The 15,121-nt window shown below is 45.5% G+C and overlaps 1 protein-coding gene across 1 annotated transcript in view; it reads right to left on the bottom strand.

Annotated features, from left to right (window-relative positions):
• The window catches only part of LOC140429713 (beta-1,4-galactosyltransferase 1-like), a 76,199-nt gene that overhangs the window by 23,450 nt on the left and 37,628 nt on the right, over positions 1-15,121 (bottom strand). The window contains 2 exon segments of the mRNA XM_072517043.1: positions 2,640-2,762; positions 5,274-5,461. Of these exon segments, the coding sequence (XP_072373144.1) occupies positions 2,640-2,762; positions 5,274-5,461 (311 nt within the window).

The raw sequence follows: 15,121 nt of genomic DNA on the forward strand, positions 1-15,121 counted from the left end.
GGAATGAAGGTGCAGCACGCCGCACCAATCAGGGCGCAGGTGCCACCTTTTTCAGCTAACACAGTTAAGTGCCATTCGATTTTGTAATGCCACAGTTCGAATTGCTCGCATTTTGTCAGAGATTTTACCTAGGGCAGTGGCGGTGTAATCGGCTACGTTTTGTATGATGATCGTTAGTTTACTCAATTCATTGCCCATCCTCATTTCCCAATAGAAAAGAATAAATCTAGCATAAATTGCATCTCGTAAGGTAATGGAACATTTATTTCTTCGAGCAGCTGGTTCTGAAACATAAGGGAGATGAGGAAGATGACGGATGGCAGGTACTAAGTATCCTAAATAGCAAGATCCTGACCAATATTTTGGGAGCCAGGAATATGCTCTATTATTACAAATAAAATAAGTCCCATTATAAGCAGAGTATAAGTAAATATCTTCTAAGTACCAAGGATCTGAATGTTTTATTATTTGTGAGGTTGTGTATGCCTGTTATTGTTGAGGACCGTTTAATTCTATGTAATAGAAGCCAACTATTTTATCTAGGCAAAAGATAGCAATTTAGCATTAAGCCCCTGGTCTATTGACCATTTAAAAAACTCACTCATAACCAGTACCAGATGTCAAATAAGCAGTCTTGCCAACAACTGAGAAAGTTAGAGATGCTGAAAGAGGTGATGGTGAGATCGAGCTAGTCTTCAGTGTTTGTGGAAACTGATGCTGTCTTGATGGCCTGCATACTAAGGTCTTAAAAAAGTGGTTGCAGAGATAGTAGATGCATTGGTTGGGATCTTACAGAATTCTCTCGATTCTAGGAAGGTCCCTTGTCAACAAGGGAGTCGAGGGTTACCTTTCTGTCTGCTAACCATAACCCTCGACTCCCTTGTTGACAAGGGACCTTCCCAGAATCAAGGAAATTCTGGAACATACAGAAAGATAGAGTTCAGGCCAAAATAAGATTAGCCATGATCTAATTGAATGACGCAAGTCTCAGGAAGCCAAATGCCCATAAACCTGTTCCTAATCCTTGTGTGGATGATGTCACAAAGGGGCACTATGTAGATGAGAAATAGGAAGGGACCAAGGATAACATCTCCTTACAAACTCTTCGAGATAAAGGTCAACTCTTCTATTTGCCTCTTCCGTTTTTTTTTTTAAACCAGTGCGACAACTAAATCGCTGTTCCTCCAGTTTCAAATAGTTTTCTTCTTTCTTGGATCCAGATTGATAGAGTTCAATATGGGGAAGCGTGAAGCTATCTGCCAAGCTTAGTTTGTCCATGTTCCTTTGCAATTTCCCATTTCCATCAAAGCCATTAATACATATGGTGAAAAGTTGACACAGCTTAGATTTTCCGGTACAATAGAAACTTGTTTACACCAGACACTTGACATTGTTCAGTTTGTTGCTGGTTCCTTATGTTTATTATCTCAGCTAGCTTTAAAATCACAAAAAGGTGTCAGCTTTTCCTTCCTTCAATGATGCACAATTTTTACCAGGTACACCCTAATTAACAGGAGACTATGCAATTCAGTTTGTGTTGCATAACTGCTTCAATACTGGTTTATGGGTGGCAGCGTGCTCTTTATCACATCTATCCCACCACCTCCCCCACTCCAAAACAAGCTATTTTTCAGCTGCACCCTATATGCCAGTTAATACTTTTATTACTATAATTTTGAGCAAGTCTGAACTTTAAAAAGGACAACATTTACAAATACATAGTATCTTGTTACATCGAGGAAAGATGTTCAAACACTTCATATGCATGGAACAATTTTGAAATGAACTGACTGCTCACTTGGGTGCACATGACTGCCATTTTACATGCAAAACGATGACGGCCAGGTGAGCTATTTTAATAACTTCAGTTTATGGAAGAATGCTGGCCACGACACCAGGAGAGAATCTGCTGCTCTTCTTCAAAAAAAGTCCATCAACCCCAGGGACATGCAGGTGGTAAATCAACTTAGCAGCTCTCCTACCGTACAGCATTTGCTGATGACAATGCAGGTACAATACCGTAGCAGAGTGGAAGGAATTCAGGTGGCTAGATGCTTGGACGTGAAGTCAATTCCAAACTACAGAAGTTTGGGAATTTAAGTTGAGTCAACTAAAGTTTGGAATCAGAGTTGGTGACTATGAAACTACTTAGTTTCATAAAAAGCCAACAGGTTCATTAATGGAACTTACTGTCTTTACCTGGTCCAGCCTAGATGATCCTAGACCCACAAATTGGCTAATTTTCAAGCTTCCCTCTAAAATGGACAAGCAAGCTACTTAGTTGCATTTAAAAAAATAAAACCACAGCTCTGCTGGGAGGGTCTTTAACACATGAACTGCAGCGCTTCAAGAATGCAGCTCCCAACCATCGTTTCAGGGATAATCAGGAAAAGGCAATAAATGCTGGTCCTGCCAGCGATGCACGTATCCTGTAAACTGACATTTTTAGAAAACCTATGCAAGAAATAGCCAACTAAGTTTGGTTTAAGTTATACCTACAAACAGCAGCTTTAGGAGGGAAACCTATTGGAAGCAAACTTTAAATGAGCCCTCATTACACCAGGCTATAAGATACAAGGAAGGCAGAGAGAGTGAAGAGAATCAATTTTAAAAACAGCGTAATTAAATCAAATACCCACCTGTTGTAGATATCATCATCTTCCCCTCCCCAGCCCCAGTAATCATTAGGGAACCCATTGATTTTTTCATGCTGTTCTCTACTCAAGGCTGATATTCCTCCAAAGTACTGGTTGTATGGTAATCTGAAACAAAGAAAGAATTTCACAATTTATCCCTGCATTTTCAAGAATGGCAGTAAGATCTCTAATATATAAAACCTCAAGCTACTTTAAAGATTAATCAGAGACAAGTGTACTCTCCTTTATCTCTAAATCTTGTATTACAGAAACCGATGTGACATCTTACTGAGCTTCCAACCTTCTAGCCTCCTTAACATCCTCGCACAATTTTACTGTCCCAAAAGCAGCGCTCAGAACAAAAGACATCCATGTAGCAGTTTTTAAAAGTACTGAAAGGAGCCATCATGGTGAAACTGGGATTCAGTTTTAAGTGTAGAAACAATATTGGATGGCTCCAAAGTTGCAAGTACCCTTTGCTGCTCCTATTGTTCCAGGCCTGATGTTCCGATGTATTTTTAAATGCTGTAGATGATTTGGATAATTACTTTGCATCTTTAATTTTGTCTGAAGTTACCATATACAGATACAGTACCCAGCAATCTCAGGCTGAGCACGTGCTGGATTTCAGACCATGCCATTTTTCAGGTCAGGCCACTCTGTGCGCAGGTAAAGTCACACGGGTGAAGCTGATAACCAGTTGATGTGCCATCACATCAATGCAGCAGGTTACAACCCCCTGCAGGGACAGAGCATGTATAGCATCAGCTTCCCATCCAACACCGAGAGTATGAGCTACTCAGGTGACATGGGGACAGAGCTTCCTCGTAATTGGAGGAGCTCCCCACAGAATATAAACACCATCCTGGAAGCAGTTCGGGGAAGGAGACCCTGCAAGGAATGGAGTGATTATAGCGAGTGTGGAATAAAGCGAGTTTTATGATCAGCCTGGCCTTGATGAAATGGAGTTCTTTCTGTCCAGTCTGGTCTCAATCAAAAGGCCGAGTTTGGATTTGTAGGTATTGTTTTATTTTATTTCAAATAGCTTACAAGCCAGACTCACTCTGATAATAGCAGGACCAACACTGTTCCCGAGATCCCCAGAGCAAGTGAACAAAGGGAGCACAGCATCTGGTTTCATACATATGGATTCAGCCTCAGGTTTTACATACCCACGACCAAATAAGGTAACGGTGACAAATACAAGATTCTTATAGGTCCTTTCCCCACATTCTTTGACCTGGCCATGTAACGTGACCTCCACAACCACTGATCCTTATAGGCCCATTACACATTCCTCTCCTTGGGCCTCTTTCTCCCAGCATCCTTTGTGCAAAGAACAGGCCCTAATAGCTACCCATCCCCCTCTCGCCATGCTTTACCCAATCTCCCTGTTCACTCCCTGCAACCGAATTAATGTCTATAATGCACTATTCTAACTGGTCATCCCAGTCTAATGCTCTTTTCGTTAGTTCAATTCCTCAGCCTCTCGTGGAGTCTTTGCCTCAGTATACAACACAGCACCTAACCAAAACCGATATTTTACTGCGGATATGAGAGAAAAAAAACTTTTCACACAACAGGTGGTTTGGGTCTGGAATGCACCGACTGGAAGTGTGCAGGAGGACGGTCAATTGAGGTATTCAAAAGGGCGTTAGATGATTACTTGAATAGGAACGATATGCAGGGGTATGGGGAAAAGGCAGGAGATTTGCACTCAGCCATAATGCTTGTTTGGAGAGATGGCACAGCCATGATGACCTGTTGGTTTCCTTCTGCAGCATAATAATTCTGTGATTCCAATAATAATGGAATTATTATTCCATTCATGGCAGCTTAAAAAAATGCAAGATTTTCAGCCATCGCCTGTCTTTCACTAGCCAGATTTGAAACACTGCCCGTGTCTAAAGAAAGAGCCAGCAAGGTACAATTGCACTCAACAAACCTCTCAATCCTTTAAACAGATGGAGGAAAAAATAGAGGCTGCAGTTTTACGGATTTTGGGAAGCAAATTCTTTCACACAATTTACCATTTTCTTCACATGGCTGAGGGTTGGTGTACTGGACAAGTCTATCAGGGAATTCCTCACACTTAGCACCAACCCTCAAGAAGAATTCTGGGCTTAAAGGGTTTGTCTTAGCCAGTCCATGGAAAACTGGGGCTCATCAGTGAAGATCTCAATAACCATTGATCCATTTTGGATGATGCAAGCAGCTGCAGTTCTGAAACATTAGATGCTCTTATAAATTCATTAACATAACTGTTAGTTAGGAGGCTGAACTGGAAGGACAAAGTCAACTTGTGACCAATACGGATGGACCATTCCTGACCCAATACCTTTCTTCACCGTGCATGCGAATATGAACCTCACATATCTTTAAGCAAAGCAAATAACTATCCACATGCTGTTCCAATGGGAGCAGAGGAACACCTCCATGCTAAGCTGAGATTTGCTGGAGTGAGTTAAGTTTCGAGAAGATTCTATAATTATAAACAATTCAACAAAGGAGGTACTTTGCTAATTACACTTTCAAATCTCTAGAGGAAGGAACTACTGTGCTTTGGGTCAATTGATGAGAAAGCACTTTGTTTACAATCTACCCATTTAAAATAAAATTGCATATTCTCAGTCTTACCTGAAACCAAATTTATCCATTGACACAGCCAGGTGCCTTGGTTGGCTGTAACACTTGTAGATATTTCGATCATCCATAGGAATCAAATCAACATCACTGAACACAAAGCAATTGTAGTCATATTCTTTCAAAGCTTCCATAAAACCTACGTTGAGAAGCTTGGCACGATTAAAAGTATCTTCTCCACCCTGAAAAAAAATGAAATTGGAGAAATAGAACACTAAACACCAACTACATCATACTAGTAAGTCATTAAATCAGAAAAATCTCACATGCAATCCTCCCTAGATCCATGATGCACCAGCAATTTTGGCACGCTAATTCAAGACCGGCGTTTAAACCACACATTAAATATTTGGGAGTTCAAGGTTCCATTGCTGAAAAGTGACTTCCCACACAACATCTAAAATTGGCAGAGAAACTGCGGCTTCATTTTATACTGCCCAATATGAAGGTGGCATCGGATTGCCATTTCTAGATCAAAGGCTGGCAGCTTTAAAAGGACTATGTAACTGGAGTTCAACCGTAATGTTTTGGAGCTACCTCTGGTTAATTTGGCAGCTCACCATCTCGTCCTCAAGGGCAATTAGGAATGGGCAACAAATGCCAATCTTTCCAGCAACATTCACAAATAACGAAAGAACTGCCCAATGCCATTTAAGATTGATGCTGCCTGGACACAGAAAATAGGAGGCCATTCGGTCCTTCGAGCCTTTTCCTCCATCCATTACCATAGCTGATCTTCCAACAATGGCCTGAACTCCCCCTACCCCACCTGAAGTGCGACATCTAACCACTTCTTGAAAACATACAATATTTTGGCTTCAACTACTTCCTATGGTAACGAATTCCACAGGCCAACAACTCTCTGGGTGAAGAAATGTCTCCTCATCTCGGTCTTAAATGGTCTACCCCGTATCCTCAGACTATGATTCCTAGTTCTAGACACCTCCACTATCGGGAACATCCTTATTGCAACTATTTTGTCTAGCCCGGTTAGAATTTTACAGGTGTCTATGAGATCCCCCTCATTCTTCTGAACTCCAGTGAATAAATCCTAACTGATTCAATCGCTCCTCATACATCCATTCTGCCATCCCAGGGATTAGTCTGGTAAACATTCGCTGCACTCGCTCTAAAGCAAGAACACACAGATAGAGACCAAAACGGCACACAGTATTCTAGGTGTGGCCGCACCAAGGCCCTGGGTAATTGTAACCAGACATCCCTGCTCCTACATTCAAATCCTCATGCTATGAAGGCCAACATACCATTTGCCTTCTTTACTGCCTGTTTCACCTGCATGGTTACCTTCAGCGACTGGTGTACGAGGACACACAAGTCTCGTTGCGCATTCCCCTCTCCTAATTTATGGCCATTCAGATAATAACCTTCCTTCCCGCTTTTGCTACCAGAGTCGATAACCTTGCATTTGTCCAAATTATACTGCTTGCCATTTATTTGTCCACTCACCTCAACTTGTCCAACTTTGTGCCATGTGTAAATTTGGATACATTACATTTTGTTCCCTCCCTCCTCTAAATCATTAATATATATTTTGAATGGCTGAGGTCCCAGCTCCGATCCCTGCAATACCCACTAGTCACTGCCTGCCATTTGGAAAAATAACTATGAATTCATACTCAGTTACCTTAGCTATGCTATCCTCCAATCTGTAAGAACTGTTCCAGAGTCTATAGAATCTTGGATGACCACCAATGCATTCACTATTTCTGGAGCCATTTCCTTAAATACTCTGGAAGTAGATTATCAGGCTCTGAGGATTTATCAGCCTTCAATTCCTCAAATTTCTCAACTAATATTGATTTCCTTCAGTTCCTCTATCTCACTAAACATGTGTTCCCCAACATTTCTGGTATCGTTTATGTCCTCATTTGTGAAGATAGAACCAAAGTATGTATGTAGTTGCACAGCCATTTCTTTGTCCCTCATTATAAATTCCCCTATTTCTAACTGTAAATGACCTACATTTGTCTTCACCAATCTTTTTCCCTACACGTACCTATAGAAACGTTTAGTCTGTTCCCTGAAGCTTACCCTCGTACTCTATTTTCCCCTTCTAAACTGCTCTCGATCCTCAGACCTGTCGTTTGTCTTGGCCAATTTGTAGGTTTCTTCCTTGGATCGAATACGATCTCCAATTTCCCATGTAAGCCCTTGATTGGCTACCTTTCCCAATTCACTTTTGAGCCAGGACTGTAGGGCTTTGATCTAATCTATTGATTGTGCGATTACTTAGCTCTGTAGCGGCTTCTACGGTTCAGCATGCATGTAGCACGGTGTTATAGGTCAACAGATTAGTACCTCATTTTTAGGCAAGCCTAGTGTTGCATGCATCCATAAATATCTATTACCCCATGGGATGGAGAATTCCAAACATTTAGCCCCATCTGGCTAAAGAAATTTCTATTTCGCTCACTCCTAATTGACTGGCCCCTTATCCAAAGGCTATGGCCCCTAGTTTCAGACACTCCATGCAAAACAGCCTCTCAGTGTCTATCCCATCAAGCCTTCTAAGAATTTAGTATGTTTTAATGAAACTGCCTCATTTCTCTACAATCCAAATAACTTCAAATTTCAATCTTTCCCCATTGGACAACCCACAACCCAGGAATCAACTGAGAACATTCACAGCATTCTCTCTAAAGCCAGTATGTCCTTACTTAGACAAGGAGACCAAAAAGCAGCAAAGTTCTATAAAATTACAGCAAAACCTCTTCTTTGGTACTCCAATACTCTTGCACTCAGTGAAGATTTTCTGCTTGGAATTTGAGATTTCGCTGAGGGCAGCTTCTTGATTTAGCGGGGCTACATTTTGGTTTTCCGAGGCTCCTTTTACATTCGCACCAATTCCTTCATAGTTGATACAGTCACGTAATAACATTATCTTTTCTATTTGCGTTTATTTGTTCTTTAGACAGGTAGGATAGCACAAATACCAAAGATTGTATATGAAGGCAACAAATGAATAAAGAAACAAATAAATATAAAAAATTTAAAAATATAAACTAAAATAAAAAAATATATTATACACACTTTAAATAAGATGTTTCTGATTTATATCATACTCATTTCCAAAACCATGTCGGTTTTCCTCTTTTTCGTAGTCTGATGAAGTTTAATCACTTGCACATGGTCAGGTAAGGTCGTCTCGACAAAATCAAAGGTCAGTCTGGCGGATTAGAAAACTAATTTCAATCAATACAAGTACGATTGAGGGCTATTAAACGGAGGGAATTCGAGGGGACAATTCAGCTAGGGCATGAGGGAATGTGCCTTGTAATTCAGTTTGCATGTTGAAAATTAAAATTGGTTGTATTGAATTACACTTTAATTCGGTTAAGCTCTTTAAAGGGTTGAGGGAATGTCACAGCCAATTCAGTTAAGACCACTGAGGGAATGTTCTGGAGACAATTCAATGCCGTAGCATAGATTAAAGTTGGATTTTGTTGTGGGAGATATGTCTTATGAGTGAAAAAGTTGGGAGATGAATGGCCACTAGGGGGAACCAGAGACTTGGAAAATTCAGAACCGTATCGGAAAAGAAGAGGCTTCAGGAATGTTTAAATTTACTTTACATTTTGAAGGGAAGATCCCAGTAGAAAGGAATAAGGCCATGTTAGAGATGCCCAAACCCCAAACCGTAAGAGGGCAGTGTGGTAGTAAGGGGCTAGAAACACGGGGACCAATCAGACCAGTATTAGGAGGTAGTCGGTGGAAGTGATATGGCACAGCTCCACTGGGTCCTTGTGCCCGCTGAGTTGCAAGAATGTCACCAGCAGAAGAAATAAAGTTTAGAATGTAAACTACATTGCAGGCAGAGCTTTAGGGAATAAAGATATGGGACCGGAGCTTAGATTATGAGTATTACTTGCAGTATCAGGAAATGAGAATCTGATGGCAGGGCAAGATTAATAAAAATGGATGCAGAAAAAAAAATTAAGATATTAAAACCAATTGATAACGTAAAGGAAATAAGGAAAGCAAACCTAGCAATAGAAAGAATGACAGGGACTTCCGGATGCGGCGATGACCAGCTAAGTCGCACGTTTCGGCAGCTCCCGTTGGAACGGACTTTTGGGCTCTTAATAGGAGCCCCAACGGCAATTTAAACGGCCAAAAACACTGTGCGGTAAACCAGAAGGGAGTTCCCCCCGGACACGCATGGATAAAGGAGAGGATAGCGTCCGGATTGCGGAGGATCGTCTGGAGCAGCAGCAAGGAAGGGAAGCTCAAAGCAAGATGGCGTCGGAAGGTGGCCGCTTGTTATGGGGCCCGGACCAACAAGAGTTCATGCAGCGCTGTGTGGAAGAGCTGAAAAAGGAGTTGAAGAAGGAGCTGTTGGCCCCGATATTACAGGCGATTGAAGGAGCAGAGGACACAAGAGCTGGAGCTTCGGGTCGTGAAGGCAAAGGCTGCTGAAAATGAAGACGAAATACAGGGCCTGGTGGTGAAGACAGAGACGCACGAGGCACAGCACAAAAGGTGTGTGGAAAGGTTGGAAGTACTGGAGAATAATTCGAGGAGGAAGAATTTAAGAGTTCTGGGTCTTCCCGAAGGTGCAGAAGGGGCGGACGTCGGGGCATATGTGAGCACGATGCTTCACTCGCTAATGGGATCGGAGGCCCCGACGGGCCCTTTGGAGGTGGAGGGAGCCTATCGAGTTCTGGCGCGAAGACCGAAGGCTGGAGAAATACCCCAAGCTATAGTGGTGAGGTTTCTCCGCTATAATGACAGAGAGACGGTCCTCAGATGGACGAAGAAAACTCGGAGCTGTAGGTGGGCGAAAGCGGTGATCCGCGTATACCAGGGTTGGAGTGCGGAGGTGGCGAGAAGGAGGGCAAGTTTTAATCGGGCTAAGGCGGTGCTTTACAAAAAGATCCAGTTTGGAAAGTTGCAACCAGCGAGATTGTGGGTCACACACCAAGGGAAGCACCACTATGAGACGGCAGAAGAGGCGTGGACATTCATTGTGGACGAGAAGCTGGAATAGTCGGGCAAGAGAAAGAACTATTGGGACAAAGTGGTGGGGTGATTATGTGGGGCGAGAAAAAAAAAAAAAAAAAAAAAAAAAAAAAAGGGGTGGGGGGATGGTTTTTTCAATTTGTTAATTTTGCGATCCTGGAACTTTTCTCTCTTCCCCATGTTGGGGGGGGGGGGGGGGGGAGGGGGGGGGGGAAAGAGAGAGAGAGAGAGAATGAGGAACCGGCCATTAGGGACGGGGCCGAGTGGGAAACGCGGGCTTTGTTCCCGCGCTATGGTAATTATGGCAGGAACAGGGACGCAGGAAGGAGGGGGCCTCGCACAGTGGGGGCCGAGAAGGGGGAGCTGTTATGGGGTGGTCGAGGCGGGAGGGCGCCGTCGGGGGGATATACGGGTACGTGGGAACCAGGTGAGGAGCTGGGTTGGAAAAGGGGATGGCTAGTCGACAAGGGGGGGGGGGGGTAAAGAGCCCCCCAACCCGGCTGATCAGGTGGAATGTGAGAGGGCTGAACGGGCCGATTAAAAGGGCACGGGTACTCGCACACCTAAAGAAATTAAAGGCAGATGTGGTTATGTTGCAGGAGATGCATCTGAAACTGATAGACCAGGTCAGACTACATAAAGGATGGGGGGGGCAGGTGTTTCATTCGGGTTTAGATGCGAAGAACAGGGAGGTGGCTATCTTAGTGGGGAAACGGGTACTATTTGAGGCAAAGACCATAGTGGCGGATAGTGGGGGTAGATATGTGATGGTGAGTGGCAGATTGCATGGGGAGGCGGTGGTTCTGGTGAACGTATATGCCCCAAACTGGGATGATGCAAATTTTATGAGGCGTTTGTTGGGATGTATCCCGGACCTGGAGGCGGGAAAGTTGGTAATGGGGGGAGACTTCAATACGGTGCTTGATCCAGGGCTGGACCGGTTGAGGTCCAGGACCGGGAGGAGGCCGGCAGCGGCCAGGGTACTCAAGGACTTCATGGAACAGATGGGAGGGGTAGACCCCTGGAGATTTAGTAGGCCTAGGAGTAAGGAGTTCTCATTTTTCTCCCATGTTCATAAAGTATACTCACGGATAGACTTTTTGTCTTGGGAAGGGCACTGATTCCAAAGGTGACAGGGACGGAATATACGGCCATAGCCATTTCGGACCACGCTCCACATTGGGTAGACCTGGAGGTAGGAGAGGAAAAAGAACAGCACCCACTCTGGAGAATGGATATGGGCTTATTGGCGGATGAGGGGGTGTATCGAAAGGTACTTGGAGCTTAATGACAACGGAGAGGTTCAGGTGGGAGTGGTCTGGGAGGCGTTGAAGGCAGTGGTTTGAGGGGAACTGATATCCATAAGGGCACATAAAGGGAAGCAAGAGGGTAAAGAAAGGGAGCGATTGCTGAAAGAACTTCGGAGGGTGGACAGGCAATATGCGGAGGCACTCCGGAGGAGGGACTGTACAGGGAAAGACAAAGGCTACATGTGGAATTTGACCTGCTGACCACGGGTAAGGCAGAGGCACAGTGGAGGAGGGCACAGGGTGTGCAGTATGAGTATGGAGAGAAGGCGAGTCGGCTACTGGCCCACCAATTGAGGAAGAGGGGAGCAGCGAGGGAGATAGGTGGGGTGAGAGATGAGGAGGGAGAGATGGAACGGGGAGCGGAAAGAGTGAACGGGGTGTTCAAGGCATTTTATGAGAGGTTATATAAGGCTCAGCCCCCGGAAGGGAAGGAGGGAATGATGCATTTCCTGGATCAGCTGGAATTCCCTAAGGTGGAGGAGCAGGAGACGGCGGGACTGGGAGCACAGATTGAGATGGAGGAGGTGGTAAAGGGGATTGGGAGCATGCAGGCGGGGAAGGCCCCGGGACCGGGCGGATTCCTGGTGGAATTTTATAGGAAGTATATGGACCTACTGGCCCCGCTTTTGACGAGAACCTTTAATGAGGCCAGGGAAAGGGGGCAGCTGCCCCCGACTATGTCGGAGGCAACGATATCGCTCCTTTTGAAGAAGGATAAAGAGCCGCTGCAGTGTGGATCCTACAGGCCCATTTCCCTTTTAAATGTAGATGCTAAGCTCCTGGCTAAGGTGATGGCGACGAGGATAGAGGACTGTGTCCCAGGGGTGGTCCACAAGGATCAAACTGGGTTCATTAAGGGGAGACAGCTGAACACAAACATACGGAGGCTGCTAGGGGTGATGATGATGCCCCCACCAGAGGGGGAGGCAGAGATAGTGGTGGCGATGGACGCCGAGAAAGCATTCGACAGAGTGGAGTGGGATTATCTGTGGGAGGTGCTGAGGAGATTTGGTTTTGGAGAAGGGTATATCGGATGGGTACAGCTGCTGTATAGGGCCCCGGTGGCGAGCGTGGTCACGAACAGACAGAGGTCTGACTACTTCCGTCTTCATAGAGGGACGAGGCAGGGGTGTCCCGTCTCCGTTACTGTTTGCATTGGCGATTGAGCCCCTGGCCATAGTACTGAGGGGCTCCAGGAAGTGGAGGGGAGTACTCAGGGGAGGAGAAGAACACCGGGTATCTTTGTATGCAGATGATTTATTGCTGTATGTTGCGGACCCGGTGGAGGGGATGCCTGAGATAATGCGGACACTCAGGGAGTTTGGGGAATTCTCGGGGTACAGATTGAATGTGGGGAAGAGTGAGTTGTTTGTGGTGCATTCGGGGGAGCAGAGCAGGGGAATAGATGATTTACCGCTGAGGAAGGTAACAAGAGATTTCCGGTACTTAGGGATTCAGATAGCCAGGAGTTGGGGAACCTTACATAGGCTTAATTTAACAAGATTGGTGGAACAGATGGAGGATTTTAAGAGATGGGACATGGTGCCCCTGTCACTGGTGGGTAGGGTGCAGGCAGTCAAAATGGTAGTCCTCCAGAGATTCCTTTTTGCGTTTCAGTGCCTTCCGGTGATGGTCACGAAGGCTTTTTTCTTTTTTTTTTTTTTAAAGTATGTTTTATTGAAATTTTTTTTCGAACAAAATTTTTTCCCCTTACAGAACAAACATAACAGGAAAGAAAGTTTAACAATAAACAAATGGCTAATCAACATAGTCATTTAACATAAACTAAAACTTCCACCCGCCCCCTCCCCTGGGTTGCTGCTGCTGGTCATCTGTCTTCCCTCTAACGTTCCTCTAGGTAGTCGAGGAATGGCTGCCACCGCCTGGTGAACTCTTGAGCCGATCCACTCAGGGCAAACTTTATCTGCTCCAGTTTAATGAACCCCGCCATATCGTTTACCCAGGCCTCCAGTCCGGGGGGTTTCGCCTCCTTCCACGAGTAGAATCCTACGCCGGGCTACTAGGGACGCAAAGGCCACAACGTCGGCCTCTTTCGCCTCCTGCACTCCCGGCTCATCCGCAACTCCAAATAGAGCTAGCCCCCAGCCAGGTTTGACCCGGGCCTTCACCACCTTAGAAATCACTCCCGTCACTCCCTTCCAATACCCCTCCAGTGCCGGGCACGACCAAAACATATGTGCGTGGTTTGCCGGGCTACCGCCGTATCTCCCACACTTGTCCTCCACTCCAAAGAACCTGCTCAATCTTGCTCCCGTTATGTGTGCTCTATGTAGCACCTTGAATTGAATCAGGCGAAGCCTGGCGCATGAGGAAGAGGAGTTTACCCTGCTTAGGGCATCAGCCCACATACCTTCCTCTATCTCCTCCCCTTGCTCTTCTTCCCACTTTCCTTTTAGTTCGCCCACCAACTCCTCCCCTTCTTCCCTCATCTCTCTGTATATCTCTGACACCTTGCCCTCTCCGACCCACACCCCCGAAAGCACTCTGTCCTGAATCCCCTGTACCAGGAGCAGCGGAAATCCCCTCACCTGTTGTCTAGTGAACGCCCTCACCTGCATATATCTAAGGAAGTTTCCCCGGGGCAACTTATACTTTTCCTCCAATGCTCCCAAACTAAATCTCCCACCCTCCTAATTCCCAACTGGTGCCAGCTCTGAAATCCTCCATCCATTCTTCCTGGGGCAAACCTATGGTTGTTCCTGATTGGGGACCCCACCAGGGCTCCCCGCACACCTCTCTGTCGCCTCCATTGTCCCCAGATATTCAATGTTGCTGCCACGACCGGATTCGTGGTAAACCTTTTTGGTGAGGACGGTAGCAGCAACGTCACCAGCGCCTCTAAGCTCGTCCCTTGACAGGACTTTCTCTCCAGTCTTTTCCACGCCGCTCCCTCTATCATCCATTCACGAATCATCGCCACATTGGCGGCCCAATAGTAGTCGCCCAAATTCGGTAGCGCCAATCCTCCTCTGTCCCTGCTACGTTGTAGGAACCCCCTCCTTACCCTCGGGACTTTCCCTGCCCACACGAAGTTCGTGATGCTCCTGTCTATTGTTTTGAAAAAGGTCTTAGTGATTAGTATAGGGAGACATTGAAATACAAATAAGAACCTCGGGAGGACCATCATCTTAATTGCCTGCACTCTGCCCGCCAACGACAGAGGCTGCATGTCCCACCTCTTGAAGTCCTCCTCCATTTGTTCTACCAATCATGTCAGATTAAGTCTGTGCAAGGTTCCCCAGCTCCTAGCGATCTGAATCCCCAGGTATCGGAAGTTTCTTTCCACTTTCCTTAGAGGCAAGCCTTCTATCTCTCTACTCTGGTCCCCTGGATGTATCACAAATAATTCACTCTTCCCCATGTTTAGCCTATACCCAGAGAAATCTCCGAACTCCCTCAACATCCGCATAACCTCCATCATCCCCCACGCTGGGTCCGACACATACAACAGTAGGTCATCCGCATATAGCGAGACTCGGTGTTCTTCTCCCCCTCTAATCACCCCTCTCCATTTCCTGGAGTCTCTCAACG

This window comes from Scyliorhinus torazame, chromosome 9, assembly GCF_047496885.1.
Source record: "Scyliorhinus torazame isolate Kashiwa2021f chromosome 9, sScyTor2.1, whole genome shotgun sequence".
Lineage (NCBI taxonomy): Eukaryota > Metazoa > Chordata > Chondrichthyes > Carcharhiniformes > Scyliorhinidae > Scyliorhinus > Scyliorhinus torazame.